The sequence below is a fragment of the Lissotriton helveticus genome, chromosome 1_1, assembly GCF_964261635.1.
Source record: "Lissotriton helveticus chromosome 1_1, aLisHel1.1, whole genome shotgun sequence".
Lineage (NCBI taxonomy): Eukaryota > Metazoa > Chordata > Amphibia > Caudata > Salamandridae > Lissotriton > Lissotriton helveticus.
Window position 1 is genome coordinate 1271181683 of NC_136057.1, and position 19433 is coordinate 1271201115.

The following is a 19433-nucleotide window of genomic DNA, read 5'->3' on the forward strand; positions in this document are numbered from 1 at the left end:
GTGCATTAACTTTTAACTCGTTGACCAAGGACGCACACATTATGACGCGCCTAAACAGCAGCGCCTCATCAGCTCACCCACCCTTAGACCTCAGGGAGCAACATTCTGTTTACGAAACATTTGTACTGAGGTTCCTCACTGGATTCTGTGAATTTATTAGACATTATTCAAGACATGAAAGTGCTGGCTTTGTGTTGTACTGATTTTAAATTGTGCACAATGTGTTCGGTAACGCCGTTGAAATAATTGACAGTCACAACAGTGGTTTTCCTTAAATAGTTAGGAATCTATTATGTATGGAGGTCTCCATTTTTTTATTCTCCAATCCCCCACACCCACCAAGATGGACGCCTGAAGAACTACTGTGCCACCCCTTGGCTGGAAACCCTATGTGGATCCCCTTGTACTTTGCTTACCTCCAGCACTCTAGTTGGAGCCACTGGACTTTCAATGAGTTCATCTGCTGTTGTCACTCATGTTGCTCCCGATCAAGAGGACGTAGGATGTGAACTATTGTGCCTGCTGCCCATTTACGACCATCAAAAAAGTTGTCTATTAACTTGCATAATATGATGACGCAAAATAGAGTTCTTTTGAATGTATGTGCTTGAAACCTAGATTAGGCATAACCCAATTACAGTCCACTCTCTACTACCATGGTCACTCACCAAAGAAATACATTCTAAACCAAAATGCCTTAGGACCTTGTGAAGTCTGAACCATTGGGCGCCTCGCAAAGCAGAATAGGCATTGGCAAAGCCACCTGATCTTGCGTTGGTTGGCAGCCTTTTGGCTTTGCCAATGCCTGTTTTGTTCTGTCATGGTTTTTAATAAAGGTTATTGCTTGGGCAGCTACTTGACCCATGTCAATAGAAAACGTAAATAAAACTGGCTAAAAACAATATTTTTTTATCTCAAAGCATAAATTGCCATACTAGTTCCTGGCACTGGGTAGAACTACTTTGTGTGTGGAAGGCCCAATAGAGGAAGGCCAGATGGCCGAGGGTTAACAGTGAACTTAGCCAATGGCAGGCAGGCTCACCAATGTTCTCCTGTTGGATGTTGCAGTGGGCTGAAGAAAATGTGCATGGCACAGTAACAGACCACTAAATGAAAAGGGCTGGATGAAAGCAAGCCACAAAATAAATATATATATAATTTTAATAAAATCAAAAGGTCTTAACTAATGCCAAACGCAGTCCACAAGCTTAATGTATCTTTTCGAAATTTAGCAGGTGGGGCAGATTGGTGTTCGGGACAGATGAGATTCATACACATGTCCCAGAGGCAGATCAGGAGTGGGTAGAAGGAGACTGTGGAAGGTGGATAACACATTCTTGCCCTGCTCAGTGAGCTGTCTTGTTTGATTTCATTTCCACTGTCTAAAATCCACGTTTTAAAAGATAATTCTACATTGATGCTCTATATAGTCTTTCAGGTGAATACTTGATGTTTCCGAGCTTTTAATAATTAACCAGAAACTAACTATACCAAGGCAACAGGCCTGTAGTTTCGAAACAAAGATGTATTTTTAAAAGTTCAACTGGCTTTAGAATTACACAAACGAGAATGAAAGCAATATCGGTTATATGGTATTGTAATAATGAACTACGGTGGAGTGGCCCACCAGTGCAGTAGACACTTATTTCTCCATTTTTAGCGACTTCCTGATGGTTGTAGCTTTGTGTGGATTTTGCTACGAAAGTCTTTTTATTGTCACTCCCAATAATTGCATTTTTCTGGTGCTGCGCTCATTTTTAGCCACACAGTAACCGCACAATAATACAGAAAACCTCACGTTTGGTGTACATCTAAAGCCGGGACCAGAGTACTGAACTGCACAGTCAGAGTACATGCTCATCCCTCCAAAAGCTCATACTACTTCACAACTGGTAGCCTTCGTGGGCTGGCATTTCCCAGATCCACCCTCAGGCTTCAGCAATTCCAGAGAGGGAATATATGAATAAAATATTTGTGATATTAAAATATTAGCGCCTCAATCTCTCACCTGATCCTAAGTTTTTAGAGGAAAACTAGTGAAACTGCCTTTTTGACCCAGATTCTACTAATCAAGACGTTCTACCGAAGCTAACTTCGCTTATTCCTAATAATTCTAAATTGTTTATTTTAAGTTATTTCGATATTTTAAAAAAAATGCGATACCTATTTGATCTATCTGTCTATGTATCTATGTATCTATCTAGGAGCATGGAACTGTAGGTAGTTTAGGTGGAGAGCAGCTCCTTTATATGGAGCACCTTGCGACACCATGGGCACTCTGAATCTGCTCTCCTCAATTGCCTTTAGCTCTAGCATAGTTTTTAAGCATAGGATTAGTTCTGTGCCATCCACGCTGAACTAGAGAATAACAAAGCCTTTTGCCATGTTTTGAAACAAAGTTTTTACGAATAGGATTGGCACGTGCCATCTACACTGAGCTGAAAAATGACCAAAGCCTTTTACCACTCTAGACACAGTATTAAATTGGTAAAATAACACACAGGCCAACCTGGAAATAACCAAAGAAACCCCTGACACACAAGTGTTTCAGATGGCTAGCTTGCCATAATATTTGGAAGTAAAGCCAGCTCCCTGGTATCTTTTATGGTATCTTTTTTAAAATGGCGTCTCACTGGAGCAGTATACTAAGTAAAAGCTTCTTCCTAGCCCTGGATGTTGCAATATATTTGTGTAAACTTTGACTGGAATATTGTAAGCTCACTTTTCTGTTTTCCTAAAGAACCATCTTCTGTTTTGCAGGCCAGAGCCTCAGCAGAAAGCTCCCTCTGCACCACCGCCACCGCCTCCGCCACCGCCTCCGCCTCCTTTGCCGGAACCAATACCTCAGGAGCCAGAGGAGGAGATTCTCGGTTCTGACGATGAGGAACAAGAAGATCCTGCGGATTACTGCAAAGGTGTGTGTGAAGACATTCTTGTCTGATTACGAGTCATAGGTAGTTACTTTATCCAATGTTGTACATTGAAAGGTACATTTATGTGTTAGCAACTCCGTGCATTCATGCCTCATAAATGTCATCTGACGCAGCAGTCTGAAGAATTATAAGATGTTTCAATTAGGTGTGTCCCAGTTTCCAAGCAAATTAACAACTCCTCCAGCGAACAAAACATCATGTTTCTGGAGGCAATGTGTCACACTAATTAAGATTCCAAGGAGTGTTGGCTAGAGAAGTACATAATCCTTCAAACTTCAGAATGTTGTATCCATGCCTACTCGCATATGAGCGGTAATTGCAAACACAACAATGATGGACAGAATGTGGATCAATGTCACACATTCACCCCAGTCCAAAGATCTGGGCCCAAATCCATCGTTTTTCCACTCCACACCACCCTGGGTTAGACAATGGCGATATGCAAATCAGCGCTGACCCTGTGCCCCATGGGAACAGTCCAGTCCGAACTACAAAAGCCATGTCCTTCCCAGAACGGAAACAAGCATCCGAGGACCGGCCCGGTTTCGAGGTAACACCTCTCATCAGCCCGGCTAGCTTGATTCCAGTGGTGTGGAGTGCCTGGGACTCACGTCTGAGCATCCCCAGTACACTTAGAGCGGTAATTGCAAACACAACAATGATGGACAGAATGTGGATCAATGTCACACATTCACCCCAGTCCAAAGATCTGGGCCCAAATCCACTCCACACCACCCTGGGTTAGACAATGGCGATATGCAAATCAGCGCTGACCCTGTGCCCCATGGGAACAGTCCAGTCCGAACTACAAAAGCCATGTCCTTCCCAGAACGGAAACAAGCATCCGAGGACCGGCCCGGTTTCGAGGTAACACCTCTCATCAGCCCGGTCCTCGGAAGCTTGTTTCCGGTCCAGGGAAGAGATGGCTTGGCAGTTCGGGCTGGACTGTTCCCATGAGGCACTGGGTCAGACTGATTTGCATATAGCCATGTCTGAACTGGGGTGGCAGAGTGGGCTAAAGAACGGTGATGGATTAAACCCAGATCTTTTGACTGGGTGTGAGTGTTTGATTGATTCAGATGCTCCGTCCATCACCACCCCCTTTTGTACCGCTTTTGGCCGCCATAAGTGTGGCAGGGTATGCTCAGACGTGAGTCCCTTGCTCACTTTGCCACTGGATTCAAGCAAGCCGGGCTGAAGACGGCTGTAATGCCAGAAACCGGTCCTCGGAAGCTTGTTTCCGGTCCAGGGAAGAGATGGCTTGGCAGTTCGGGCTGGACTGTTCCCATGAGGCACTGGGTCAGACTGATTTGCATATAGCCATGTCTGAACTGGGGTGGCAGAGTGGGCTAAAGAACGGTGATGGATTAAACCCAGATCTTTTGACTGGGTGTGAGTGTTTGATTGATTCAGATGCTCCGTCCATCACCACCCCCTTTTGTACCTACTCGCATATGAGAGCATTGCTTTAAAGCAACACAGTCCAGCATAGTTTGAAGACTGCTGGATTTATGATGGATTTTTCAGAATAACCATTGCTTGTATAAATGGGTTCTGTTCTGATTCATGAGCCAACATCTGGCATGGATCCAGCCTTCCAGTAAGTACAGTTATATATTCCTGCTATTAAAGGTCGTATGGCCAATAGGAAAGTTCCTTTTTAAATCACTTTCTGTGTCAGAATGCTCTTCAGTCCTGGGTGTAATGCCTGAGATTATACGAATTACAATTTCTGGTGTATTCAGGCTCTCAGAGATGCAGAACACATTTATGAAACATGTTTTAAGGCTTGGGATCCCTGGGAACACCTAATCCCACGAAGTGGTCAGGACCCTTGCATTCTTTATTTATTTAAAAAGGTTTTATATAGCGCTGGCTAGACCCAAGGGCATCAGAGCGCTTTACAGGAGAAGGACAAGAGAGGACAAGAGCAAACAAATCAATTATACATTCGAACAAAAAGGAAAAGCAAAATTTAAGAGTAAAATGTAAAGAACAATCAATTCAAAATAAAAGAAATAGGCAGTAACATTTAGTACCAAACTAGGAATTGGATATCTGTGCAAGCATGGTAGGACAGGGGTAATTGGGAGAAGGAATGGGGATACGGTGGAGCTGAGGAGGGAGAAAGGAGAGAAGATAATATGAAGGTGTATGAGGTGTATATAAGTGAACAGGTGGAAGGAGGATAAGGGTATATGTGGGTAGACAGGCGGAGGGGGCGGGTCAGGTATAATGCAGAGAGCAACATGGTACCATAAGGGGCAGGTTGTGAAACATCTGATAGGTGACGAGATTAAGGACCCCAGTATTTGAGGAGAAGGTGTTGTTTGAGATATTTTTTGAAGCTGAAGTATGAGGGGTTGCAACGTAGATCTTTGGGGAGAGAGTTCCAAATAGTGGGTGCATTACAGGAGAAGGAGCGTGATTTGGTAGATTTCTTGTTTACCAAGGGAGGGACTAGAATGAGGGCATTGGTGCTCCTCAATTCTCTGGAGCAGCCCGCTTTGTGAAGTTTTTGGGAGAGATACAGTGGGGTTTGAGGATGCAAGGCTTTATGCGTAATGCACACGTTCTTGTAGATGGATCTGCCGTCCAAGGGAAGCCATTGGAGATCTTTGAGGATGTGGGAGATGTGATCCCACCTCTTAGAATCTGAGATAAGTCTGGCTGCGAGGTTGAGGACCGACTTGATTGGGTCTAGGTGGATTTTAGGTGTACCTACTAGCAAAGCCTTACCATAGTCTAATCTGGAGGGTACTAATGATTGAACAACAGATTTAAAGTCATCAACAGGGATGATGGGTTTGATTTTTTTTTTTAGGTGTAGTAGTGAAAAGCGAGCTCCTTTGGCTGCGTTTTTTATTTGGGGGGAAAGGCTGATGTTTTGGTCAATGCTAATTCCAAGCGATTTGACTGAGCTAGAGGTGGCTAGGGAGCAGTTGAGAGCATTGAGGTCAGAGAGTCAGTGTTGAATGGGGAGCCGGTTCTTTTTAGGGGCAAAGAGAATGACTGCAGTTTTTTTAGGGTTGAGTTTCAGGTGATTTTGATGGAACCATTGTTGGATCTTAGTTAGGGTATCATTGAGGTGCAAATTGTCTGCAGGGGATTTAATTTTAAAGTAATGTTGGGTGTTGTCTGCATAGAGGTGGTAATTAATACCTGCTTTCTTTAGAATGAGGGTGAGGGGCTCCATGAAGACGTTAAATGGAGAAGGAGAGAGACTAGACCCCTGGGGAACACCAAGGGAGATAGGTTTAGAGAGGCAACTGCTGATTTTGATTTGTTGGGTTCTGTGCTGGAAGAAGGAAGAAGGAAGTGAACCATTTGAGAACAGGACCTTTGAGGCCAAACCGAACATTGAGGAGGGATGAGTGGTTGACAGTATCGAAGGCAACAGAAAGGTCAAGAAGGATGAGAAGGGAAGCCTCACCCTTGTCGAGGGAGTGATGGATATCATCAACAATGTTGAGCATTGCAGTTTCAGTGCTGCAACCCTTTTGGAAGCCTGACTGCAATACATCCAGAATGCAGAATGAGTCAATGTGCTTGTCTAGTTGGAGCAGGACGCATTTTTCGAGGGCTTTGGAAAGAAGAAGTAAATTAGAGATGGGGCGTAGATTGTTAATTTCGTTGGGGTCAGCCGTAGCCTTTTTGAGGACGGGTGAGATTTGGCTAAGCTGGAAGGAAACAGGGACACTACCCGTGGCCCGGGAGGAGTTGATGATGGTAGTCCAATAAGGAGTGATGATATGCTTTAAGTCTTGAACGAGGTTGGTGGGAAGTGGGTCCAAGGTATGAGAGGAGGGTTTGAGCTTAGTGATGATGTTGAGGACTTCTAGCTCGGTAACTGGGCTAAAATAAAGCCAAGATGCATTATTTTTGGGCTGAGGGCTAGGGAGGAAAAGATCCCGGTGGTGATCGTGAGCGGGGGAAGAGCAGGATCTAGAAGGGGCGAAGGAGAGCAAGGTGGCATAGGTGAGAGGACAGGGAGGGGTGAGACGCACTGCGGGGGGGAGGGGTTAAATCAAAGGATGCATCAATCTTGGCACTTTTTTCAGTGAAGAATTCACAATTTCTTCACAATTTTCAGTGGTAGCGATCAACTTGAGGGTGGCAGAAGAAGATTGCTTTTCGATAGTGATGATTAATTCCCTGGGTCTATACTTGGCTCGATCGAGTTGCGTGCGGAAGAAGGAGGCCTTTTCACTAAGGATGTGTTTTTTGTAATTACTCCTAGCGGATCTGAGGAGGGCGAGGTTAGAGGAATCGTTATTATGGTTCCAGTGAATTTTGAAGTCTCCAAGGAAGTTGTTATTGGAGTAGGGAATCGATGCTTGGGAAAGTAGGTCGGACAGTTCATCTACAAAGGGCAGAAGGTCACCAGGGGGATGATAAATATTATGTAGGCGAATAGAGGGGCCCCCCTGAACTTTAAGTTCAGCTGCCAGGTATTCGAAAGTGGTTTGATCGGAGTTCTTAACAAGTGAGAGTGGGAGATCATCTTTATAAATGATGGCTAGGCCCCCTCGATTTTGTCAAGCCTATCTTTTCTGAGGATAGAGTAACCAGTGGGGGAGAGCATGTCGAGAATAGATCAGGAGTGAGCCTTGAGCCAGATTTCCGTAAGAAAGGCGATGTCAATGGCTTCGCTGAGGATAGTCTCCGAGAGTTCAGTTGCATGACGTGCAGCCGATCGACAGTTGATGAGCATGCATTTAAGGGGTTTGAGGTTGATAACAGGAGAGAATTCAGAGTGGACAGAGGTGAGTTGCAGGGGATGCCTAGGCAAGCCAGGGGAGGTGGGGGTGCGCCTTATCCCCAGGATCACGGGGATAGTGGAGTGAGGTGTAGGAGGATCCGTAGTCGCAGTGGGTGGTCGAGGGCGCCTGGGCGAGCCGGCGGCGTTAAGGATGGGGTTTATCCCTAGGGTCACCAGAAAAGGGGGAAGAGGCTTGTGAGATTCACCAGTCAAAGGGTTGGGTGGGTAGGAATTATTTTGGACCCCTGGGTCCAGGGAGGAAGGATGGATCGGCGATTGAGGCGGGATAGGAAGGCAATTACGAGGGAGTCCATAGTAAAGGATGTCGTAAGGAGTGGTGCCTCTTTGAGGAGGGAGAGAAGAGTTGGGAAGAGCGTCGCCGAATGAGATGGGATGGTTGGCAGTTTTAGTATCAGAGAGGGTGATGAAGTCTTTCCTGTAGATGAAAGTTCCAACGACAAGATAGAGAGGTGGATTTCTATATTTAGAAGGGATTGGGTTAAAAAGGAGGACGATAAGGAGGAAAGGGGGTCTGTGGGGATGGGGGCTTGTTCCAAATTATCCAGGGAGAGCGGGATGGGCGGTGGGTGAGGAGGGAACCCAGGAGGCGGGACGAGAGGGGTGTTCCAGATTCTGGCCTGAGTAAGGCTTGTTGTGTGAGCGTCCACAGTCCCAGAGGCCTGATGGTTGCTATGAGAAGACGAGGAGGAGAGTGGCAGGTGAAGAGAGGAGCTCTCGTCTCTTTGAGGTTGGGGATCATTAAGATGGGATGGAATAGGTGTACCTCGTGGAGTGGTAAGGGTGAAGGGGTAAGGGGATTCAGTGTGTTGGGAGAAGGAGTATAGGGATCTGACAGCGGGGGAAAGGAGGAAAGAGGGGCAAGAGGGGCGAGATTGGGGTTGGGTGTGAGAGCGTCAGAGGGGGTGGAAAGGGTAGCGGTCAGTGAGGAAAGGGGGGAGAGGGTTTGGTTGACTAGATAAGATGAGGAAGAGTCAAGTGCGGGAGCTGGTGTAGTAGTATCGGTGGGATGCATTCAGGGATTGGGAGACTTCGAAACTATCAGAGGAGTCAAGGGGAGGTGGGGTAGGCGTCCGAAGCAGTGCTGTTGTGAGTACTTCATGTGTTTGTGCGGCTGTAGAAGAATGGGTAGGTAAGGATAGTAGATTGTATAGGTTGTTGAAGTGGTGTTCGAAGATGGTGAGGTGGTTTTCTGAGGCTTGAATGAGGATATTTCCTGATTTGAAGATGGAGATGTCAATTTCACCAGCGAAAGTGGGGGATGTGGTGGATAGCTTCAGGCCATATGGGATTTTGAAAGATTTCTTTATGGGTAAGTGGCGGAGGAAGATACTTTTCCATTTGGAGGGGCGTCTGAAGTAAAAGATGTAGTTAGTTTTAACAATGGCTGTAAGGCTTAGGTAATTGTCAACAAATAAGGTTTCTTGGTGACAAATTAATAGTTTATGTTTCAGGTTCCTCTTGGCATTTTTAGAGAGGTTGGGAGGGTAAAGGATGGTCCAAGAGTTGAAGCCAAACCTAGTGATTAGAGTGTCCAGTGGCGTGAGGGTGTGATTGGAGGGAGGCATAATAAAACAACTAGGATGATCGAATGAGCGGGCAAGAGGTTTGCGGGGTGCAAGATGGTGGTAGAGAGCGGACGAGGGTGGTGTGAGAGAAGTCGGTGAATGAGAAAAATTAGACACAAAACTGGGGCAAGGGCTTTGAATTGCCGTGGGTTGAGATAGAGATGAGTTGGAGTGCGGAGAGAAAATCTGCGTTAGCCACCTTATTTTGAGTCAACACAATAGAGAGGAGAGGGTGTCAAAGTGGTCAGCCGGGTGGGGGACCACATGATTGGGATGAAAAGGGTGGACAATGTGAAAAGTAAGAGGGAGATCAGAGAATTGTTAGAAATGGGATAATAAAATAGAATCTGGAAGAGGCAGATCCATTTGGGTGTAGAGGGACATTAGCCCAGAAAAATCGGGTCACCATTCAGGTAAAATGCAAATTATACTAACAACTAGCAAAATTACGTTTGAAATAGCTGGCATCAGGATGAGGTAGATGAATTAGGGTACAAGTCGGGACACAATTCAAGTAAAATGCAAATAAGACTAAGAACAAGCGAAAATACGTTTGAAATACAAGGTATCAAGATGATGTAGAGGACTTTGGGTACAAGTAGCGCATAAGGAATACAAATGCCGAAGGCATAGCAGCGGTTAACGATACTTTAGAGAAGTGAGAGTATCAGAAAGAAAAAAAGATTCATAAGCAGAAAGAAGAGAAACATTTATGATCGAACAATCATCCAATGAGGTAGATGAGTATTAATGTCATAGGTGAGAGTCATCTGGTTAGGACGATGCTTATAAGACCACTGTAGAAGTCCTACCCCAATTGTTATTGGAGACTTCAGGCTTAGTCCTCTATCAGATTTTATAGGTGGGATCTGCTTAGTCCCTAGTCAGTTGTTGGGGAAACTACGGAGTAGCTCTCTCTCTTTTATTATGTGGTGAGGTGAGGGTCAGTCCCCTTTCATTCTCAATGATTCAGGCAAGTGCGGAAATCATTGGCCAAACCCCGTGATTGCAACAGTAACAGATGGCCCAAAATGGTTGTCATAAACAGTCACAGGCTAGGGCGAGAACAAAGTAGCGCTTTACAGATGGCAAAAAAAGGCCAAGTCTACCCGAGAAAATATGAGGCATTAGGCAAAAGTGTTCACTGATTCAAAATTATCGGGCATCAACTGTGCTCACCGTCAGCAAGGAGAGGGAAGCAGTCAACAATCAAGCTGCAAAAGCAGGCGAGCTGGCAATTCACGGGGCGGGCTCCAAAATCACATCCAACTTAGGCGTAGTACGGCGTCATCTGTAGACGGGCTCGTCATTGGCAAAATAAAAAAAATGGATGGGCGGCAGGCCGGCACAGTGCAGGCACAAGGAGCATGCGGAAAAGAGGAAAGGCGGAGTAAAGACGCTGGCAGGTAAACATGTAATTCCGAAAGAAAGCGTTCACCTAGTATTGGACGTCATTGTATGACGGATGCTGCAATGATTGTCTTCATTACAGCAATTGGTTAGCAAACAACAAGTGCCAGTTACGCCACGGGTAGGCCCTCCAAGTTAACATGTAGGCGCCGTAAACAACAGAACCACTCCAGTTGGATTTATGCTTACATCCATGGTTGTGTCCGTGTTAAATTCTCCCACAAACTCTTTGGCAAAAGCATTGTATACTTTATACCCAGTGGTACATTCGGTGACATTGAGCATTGATAAACATGGAGAATATCTCCGGGGTGTCCTATCCGGGCTCGTGTTCATTAAGGGCACGGAATACTGTCTGCTCATCAGCTCTCGTTTACAGACCTCCAGGGGTTCTTTCTGTACTGAAATTTAATGGTGACATCGGGTATGGAAAGACCTTCTTCGACATCATGAAGCCGCCATCTTAGGGTCTGGCATCCTTCCACGAGAGTTAGTCAGGGAGACAAGTTCACACCCTCCAAGAGGGGCTTTTTATGTGAAATACGCTCGGTGCAACAGCGCATGTAAATTAAAATAAAGATCCTCTTATGGGTAAGGTTTGCCGTTAAGGAAAGGCAGCAACATTTTCTAATTCATTAACCTGACTTTAAAACGCCTTGCACTATTTCCTGAAATTTGCAACTGATTTTGAGAAGCCTGATAGTTCTCTTTCATGTTACAGAGGGCAAAGTGTGTAGGAAGTAGAGGGAGGTTAGTTGAGACTGAGGAAAGTGATTTGGAAATCAGGGTGTGATCATAAACTTGAAGGGGGGAGAAAGTAGAAATCAAGCTGAGGAAGAGCAAAATAATCAGATGGTTGAGGATGGAGAAAAGCTGGCAAGAAACGGAAGATGGGAAAAGTTGCCAAGAAGTAGTTTCAGGAGAAATGGGTTGGGAATTAGACCTGAGCATGTAGTGAACAGTAAGTAAAAGGAGTGTTAAGCGGACAGCAAGTAGAGGAAATGAAAAGAAGTCTGGAATTAGGAAGACAAACCATTGAGAGGGAAAAGTGATCAGGAAGTATAGTGTGTGAATAGTGGTAAGGAAGTAGATAAGAGAGTCCAGAAAATCAGAAGTGGAGACAGTCCTTGAAATATACTCGCCCACTTAATATGGCGAGTCAGATTTTATCAGGGCAACCTGTTTTAAGGCTTAGGGGGCCCTGTCTGTGAGAGAGCTCAAGCTGGAAATGATAAGGTGTTCTGTTCATTCAGAAAGTGAATGAGCAATAAATACGCCTTTAAATCTTGTTTTTATCTTGTCTCAATTGCTATGCCTTCAAAGACCGAGGCCAAATGTTGGCCTATGTCTTCTAAGAAATTGCTGTTTATTTTATCCTGCAGATTTGCGTTTCATTTTCTATCTCTGACTGCAAACTTATATTTTGTAAAGTGAACAGTCTGACATTTGTGCTGGGCACACAATAGTTAAATATGTTGCAAATTAACAGTACAAATATTTCAAAATATATTTCCATAGGTAGAAAAACACTTTTTTTTGTTAATTCCTTAGTAAGATGGAAACAAAGATTTTAATATGATCAAAACAGATCGGAATACTTTACTTGTTGCTATTCAAATTATAAATATTTTCTGAAACCCTATCTCCACACATTATTGTTTGTATGCTATATAGTTTTATCAGGAAAACTGCCTGTGAGTGGGAACCTTTATGGCCACTTCAGTGGAAAACGTCTGTAAATGTCTGATCATTGCCACATTAAGCTTTAGTATTATAGAGAGGCCTACATTGACAGCCTGGATGAATGACATGGATGCAGCCATGATCTCGGAGAGGGCGGTGTTTCACACTAGAGGCTGTCCCAGAAAATGGAATAGGACATCATAAGGAGCTCAGGCAAAAAGACACCTCCGTGCGTACCAGCCAATAGTTGTTTCTCCCAGTTATTATGCTCATCTGTCCAATGCACAGGCTATTAAAGTGTCTTAGATAACTAAGTATTTTTCTCTGGCAGCAGCACAGATAGGAGGAAGGCACTCATTTACGTTATCTCTCTATGCTCCATTGCATAGCCCATTCCTACTCGTGCACTCAGGTTATATTGAGCTGTTATGTTTTTACTAGTTGATTCAATGCCCATTAGATTCCCCTTGTTAGACTAATGTTCTGATTTGTTACCTTTGCCTCAAATTGTAAAGCACTCTGATATCCTTCGGGATCAAGTTTGCGCTATATAAAACTTTATAAATAAATATTTATTAAAAGTGAGAGTTTTTGAATGTGAACTGAGAAACATTCTTGTCCTCACCCTGATAACAATGTTAATAGTGAAATAAGAGGCGTGCCCTATATGTGGGGTGGGTTTCTATTCTATATGAAGCAAAGGTTTAGTCTATTAAATCACCCAAAGTAGTATTTTGCACAGTAGACACCCTGAACTCACATATTTGAAGGTGCTATCATGCATGATAATGAAGAAAAAATTTCAACTCGGTGAAACAAAATATTGACCTGGAATTGCAGGTTAATTTTATGGGTCAAATGCATTATAGTAAAGACAAGTAGATAATTCAAGTCATTAGACCTGCAGGTCTGGTAACATTTTTCTGGGTTTTCGAGGCCTGTAAGGGTATTCAAAGTGAACAGCAAGTAGAAAGAGGGCAAAGGGATTAGGAAGCTAAATAAGGGCAGGACAGACACCAAGTAGGAGAAGGGAAAATGGTCAGGCAGCAGATGGGGGGGGGGGGGCGCAGCTTACGGAAAGTAAAGGGGAGAGAAAGTGGTATAAGGATGGCAAAGTGGATGGCAAAGTAAAAAAAAACCTTTTAAATGTAGTTATTAGTTTAGAGGAACGGAACAACAACTTTGGTTAAAAAAAAAAGCGGCAGTGTAGCATTTTCCAACTACTTTTAGTTTAGTTGCTTGTGACTTTTTCTGGTTATTGATTCAAGTAATAGACTGCTCTGTGTAAGGGAACCACTGGAGATCTGGAATAAGTCGATGATGCTCTGTATCTTTCTGTGGGGATGAGCAGAAGATGAGCCTTCTTCCGAGGAACCTTCAGGATTAGAGCTTCTAACCTCTCTGGTTTTCAAACACATCTCTGCAGCATGCGATTTTACCAGTATTGGAACTTGTAACCCACATGCTGCAGAAATGTCCCCGCGGCACGCTGTCTTGTATGGATGCAAACCTTCAGCTTGCAGTGTACTCACACCTTTAGCAGTGACACTAATCCCAAGTTTCTTTCAGTTTGCACACTTACCTCTACTGTGGGCCTGCAACTGTTTGAGGGATTTTACCATACTGAAGATGTTCTACCATTTGGGTGGATGATGGAAGCGACTGTAAAGTATTCCTCTAGCCGGCTTAGGTGAGGTATATTAAAATATCGGGCCCCAGAAACATAAGTCCCATTTTATGGCGCTTAAATAATACTTGCTGTTTTACCCTCTTGTCGGTTATTATTTCATTTAATTAACTTTGAGACATTGGTAGGCTGCGTAGGCACTGCTCCTATTTAGATCTGTGACTTTCAGGGTAAGTATGTTTCTGTGAAAGGTGCAATATGCTTTTATTTAGGAAAGGAAAGTGAACACTGCATATCAGTTCTTTCCTTCCTAGCCTCACTTGGAATGAGTATTTTTTGTCATCAAAGCTTCTGTACATGATTTGCTTTTTTCTAATGACTGGATTGTATTTTTTTATTTTTATTTTTTTATTTTTTTAAAAACCTTTATTTGCAAGAGATAAATAGAAACAAAGATGTGCCTACAACCCTCTGGGCCGGCCGGTGCAACATCTCAAAACAACGTTAAGGTACACAGCTCATCAGCCGACAACCAGGGGTCCGGCAGCCATGGTGCATGACATCGATCAATCACAAAACGACAGGATATAAAAAGGTTTCATTTTTTAAAACAACTAAACAAACGAAGAAAGAAAAAAAAAAAAAAAGACAAGGCTATGCCCGAATTGGTACGTCCGTTTCATAAGATACGGGGCGAGTCAGACCTAAAACAATAGGGAAAGACAGGAAAATCTACAGAGGATAAAAGAAAAAAGGAGGGGGGGAGAGGGGGGACCCAGCGCCAGCGGTCTAACAAAAATACAGCACGGGAAAGAGCCGAAACACACAGCTAAGGGGAACAAGGAGTATCAGGGGGATCAGTGAAAGGGGGGTCGCAGACATCCCCACGGAACGAGTTCCATTGGCCCCATATCCTACCCCATTTTTTGGGCCTGCCACGGGAGACATACACAATCTTTTCCTTGAACATGCACCAGTCCATACTATCTTCCCACCCGGAGACCGATGGAGCCCTCCGAGATCCCCACAATTGTGCAATGTCCCTCTTTGCAACCATGTTCCCCAGCGTCACCCATTGAGTCTGAGCAACATTACAATCAGTCGGCTCCCATACATTCAAAAGACAACGCCGGGCTTCAGGCAGCAACTGAACAAGCGTAACTTCACTCATCACCGCATACACTCCATTCCAAAAAGATACAACCTCCGGACACTCCCATATAATATGGAGGAAGGTAGCAAGCATACCACAGCCCCGCCGACACAATCCATCCTCTGAAAAACCCATATGCATCAGTCTGGGACCCGTGACATAGACCCGGTGTAGAATTTTCAGCTGAACGAGTCGCAGACGCGCCGGAATCGCAACCTCCTTAGGAGAGGTTATCGCGGCCTGCCAATCCTCATCATCCAGCTCCGGTCCGTCATCAGTCCAGGAAGTACGCAGATGAAGAAGCAAACCTGACCGAGTATTAATAAGCTTCTTATATATAAGAGAGATAGTGCTGTCCGGCACATGTCCGTCCAGCACCCTGTTTTCCAAGGGGGAGCTCTCCGGGATGGCAGACCCAGCCGGAAAAACCGACCCAATGGCATGACGAACCTGAAGGTACCGGAAAAACTCCGAATCAGTCAAACCATATTCCTGTTGCAATTCAGCAAAGGACTTAACCCTGTCCTTAACCCAGAGGTCATCCAACTTACTGATCCCGATGAGGTCCCATCTATCAAACCCTTTCGAGGTCCACAACTCCCCCAGCCTCTCCGCGGCAAACAGAGGGGTCGCTCTGGTCAGCCTATCTGTCCATCCGGTAGCCGCGGTCGCGCTGCCCCATACCCGCACCGCCACTCCAGTGGGTCCCGTCAAGTTCTTCCTAGCACCCCGAGAATAGAACGCCCTGTAATAATTTCCGCCGGGCAAGAGCCACCGGTCCATTTCGTAAGCAGGGTTCGGAACTGGACCATACATAGCATGATTCACAGCACTCAGTTGAGATGCCCAATAATACCGTCGTATATCAGGTAACGCAATGCCCCCATCGTACCAGGGTAACGTGAGCTTAGCCAACGCAATACGGGGCCGGCCAGCCCACACCAACTTCCTTTGGAGGCCCTCAATTTCGCGGAAATAGCTAGCCGGCACTAGATCAAGTGTAGTTTGCACAGCATATAAGAACCGGGGAAGAGACATCATTTTAAACAGGGCCGCCCGTCCCAGGGGGGATAAGGGCAAATTACACCAAGCCGCGACGTCCGACCGAAGTCGGGCGAGTGGAGGCAACAGATTCCGATCATAGCGCAACACAGGGTCAAGTGAAATATAAATACCCAAATACTTAAAACCCTCGGTGCGGACCGGGATCGGGCACACTCGGGGCAAAGAGAGAGGGTCACCGGTAAGCGGGAAAATACAGGATTTGGGCCAATTGATAACCAACCCGGAGTTACGTCCAAAGGAACGCAGGACATCAAAGAGGACTCCCAATGACTTACGGGGGGACGTCAAATACAACAAAATGTCGTCGGCATATAATGAAACACGGTCTTCAAAATCAGGGGACCACCGAATACCCTTCAAGGAGGGTTCCCACCGGAGCCAGGCGGCCAGCGGCTCGAGCGTGAGGGCGAACAACAGCGGTGACAAAGGACATCCCTGCCGCGTGCCTCGCCCAAGAGTGAAGGGCCTTGAAGCTCTACCATTTACCACCACCTGCGCCAACGGTTGCTCATACAGGAGTTTAACCCATGCAATAAATTTCGGGCCAAAACCAAACTTGGCGAGAGTAGCCCACAAATATGGCCACTCAACCGTATCAAAAGCCATCGAAGCATCAAGAGAAACCAAGATGGCCGGCTCACCAAGAGATCCCGCCCTCGCTATGACGCCATGCAGTCGACGAAGATTGAGTGCAGTATTACGCTGGGGGATAAAACCGGACTGATCAGGGTGAACCAGTCCGCTAATCACCGTGGCTAGTCGGTTTGCCAGTAGTTTCGCCAATATCTTGGGTTCCGCATTCAAAAGCGAAATCGGGCGATAACAGGAACAGCACTCACGGGGTTTGCCGTCTTTATGAATGACCACAATAGAGGCCAGCCTCTGGTCTCTAGGAAGACAGCCGAGGTCACGCGACGCCGCAAACATACGCAGCAGATACGGCGCCATTTTATCCGGGCATAGCTTATACAGCTCGACCGGTATGCCGTTAGGGCTCGAAGCCTTTCCTGAACAAAGAGAGCGAATAGCGAGCGCGACCTCATCGATGGAGAAATCAGACTCCATTAAAACCCCGTCCCATTCCGCGAGACTGGGCAGCTCAAGATCACGAAGGAGCAAGCGCGAGTCCTCCTCCGGCAAGCCCGAAACCGGCGCATACACAACCCGAAAGTGCTGGGCAAACACCTCAACTATATCAACCGGGTCCACGACTCGCACTCCATCAACTCTCTCAACCACAGGCACCACACGATTCAGTCTGTCTCGCTTATCCAGCCATGCGATCAACTTCCCCGCTTTGTCACCCACGTCGTACAGACGCCCCTGTTGCATACGATGCAGTGCCTCAGCCGAGGTAGTAACCAATGCTCTGTAATCAGATTGCTTAAGAGCCAAAACATGCAGCGGCTCAGGCGTAACCTCAGCCTCCAACCGCTCCTCCAACACAGTAATCTCAGACTCCAATCTCACCACCTCTTCTTGTGTGCGTCGCTTCTTGTCAGCAATTAGGGATAAAGTCTGACCACGGATAACAGTTTTATAGGCCTCCCATAAGGAGACTGGGGAAGACACCGATCCCTCATTTTCAGCAAAATAAAAATTCATGCATTTGACCACCTCTGCTCTGATCTTAGGGTCCTGAAAATGCCATGGATTTATCGGGGCAATTCGGCCCCCATTCCCCAAACAGATATCCAAGTGGAGCCATATCGGGGAGTGGTCTGAGATCCCTCTAGCCAAGTGTTTAATTTCACGCACAGAGAGCAACTGCACCACCGGCACGAGGAAATAGTCAATTCTCGAGAGACTGCCATGTGCCCCCGAGTGGAAAGTGTACTGAAGCCGGCCAGGGTGCAGCTGCCTCCAGCAGTCGGCCAAACCAAAGGCATCGAAGAATTTCCCCAACCACAACTGCGAGGCAGGGAGGAGCCTGGGGGGGGCTACGATCACTCTCTCCATTTGCCACAGAGTTAAAGTCCCCACCCAACACCAGTAAGCCATCGGGCAAACCAAGGACAACCTCACCCAGGTCGGTGAATGTGGTAGATTGCAGCCCAGGCGGGACATAAATAGACAGTATGGAAATCAATTTCCCCTCCCATCTCCCCGTAATGCCAGCATAGCGGCCCCTGTCATCCAATACCCTGCTATCTATCTCCAGGGGAAGGGAATTCCTGACCAGGATACTAACCCCTCTCGATCCCGAAGTAAAGCCGGAATGTGCCACCAAACGATAGCCTCTTCTGTCCAATGCATGACATGTATTACCCACCAAATGGGTCTCCTGAAGCAAGACCACATCCGGGGCGTGTCTCTTCAAATATTGTAGCACAATCCCACGTTTTATCCTGTCCCCAATACCGTTAACATTCCAGCTCAACACCCTGAGTCCCCTACCCCCCATCCCGGAAGAAGACCGACCGCCCCTCCCATCCCATCCCGAAACAGACACAAGAAAGCAATTGTAAAGCAAAGCACAGCCTCGAAACCAACAAAGAGAAAAGAACCCCACCACCACCCCCAAGGAACCCATCAAATTCAAACCCCCCTCCCTGCACCCCTGCGGTAGACCTAATAGCCACCCCAACTTGCAGTGTGCCTGTCGCCCCAGTGAACTAACCTACAGAAAGAGAGAAAAAGTCCCCAGAGGAGGAAGATCCCCGAACCCCCCCCACCCCCGGGCATTCACACAATGCTTGAAACAAAGTCCCTAAGCCACTGCAGCGGATGATGGCTCGCCGATGTAGACTCACTGCTCCTGGCCCTCCACGCCTCCCTCAGCGCCTCTCGAGTCCTCCGGGCCCTCATGATGCTTCGACAAAGTGTCCAACCATTCACTAACCACCTCAGGGCGGTCAAAGAAGAATGCACGATCAGCATGTTCGATTCTCAGGCGGGCCGGGAAGAGCATAGCATATTTCAGTCTCAGGTCCCTGTGTCGTCTTTTCACACCCGTAAAGCCCATCCTCTGCTTCTGAACTGCCTGAGTAAAGTCAGGGTAAAAACTAATTGAAACGTTCTCAAATTTAGTGGGCCCATTGGTGCGCGAAGCTTGCAGGATAGCGTTCCTATCAGGGAAGTTGAAAAGTCTAGCAATTATAGGCCGCGGAGCGGCTCCCGACTTTGGCTTGCCACCCGGAACACGGTGGGCGCGCTCCACAGCCAAGAATTTACTGAGGCCTTTCGGCACCAGATGCTTCAACACGAGGTCCTC

At 46.3% G+C, this 19433-nt stretch overlaps 1 protein-coding gene across 2 annotated transcripts in view; it reads left to right on the plus strand.

Moving 5' to 3' along the window:
- Positions 1-19433, plus strand: part of SRPK2 (SRSF protein kinase 2) — a 704996-nt gene that overhangs the window by 476909 nt on the left and 208654 nt on the right. For both annotated transcript variants that reach the window (XM_078680403.1, XM_078680411.1), the window contains one exon: positions 2761-2915. In XM_078680403.1, coding sequence (XP_078536529.1) covers positions 2761-2915 — 155 coding nt within the window. The remainder of the gene's footprint in view (positions 1-2760; positions 2916-19433) is intronic.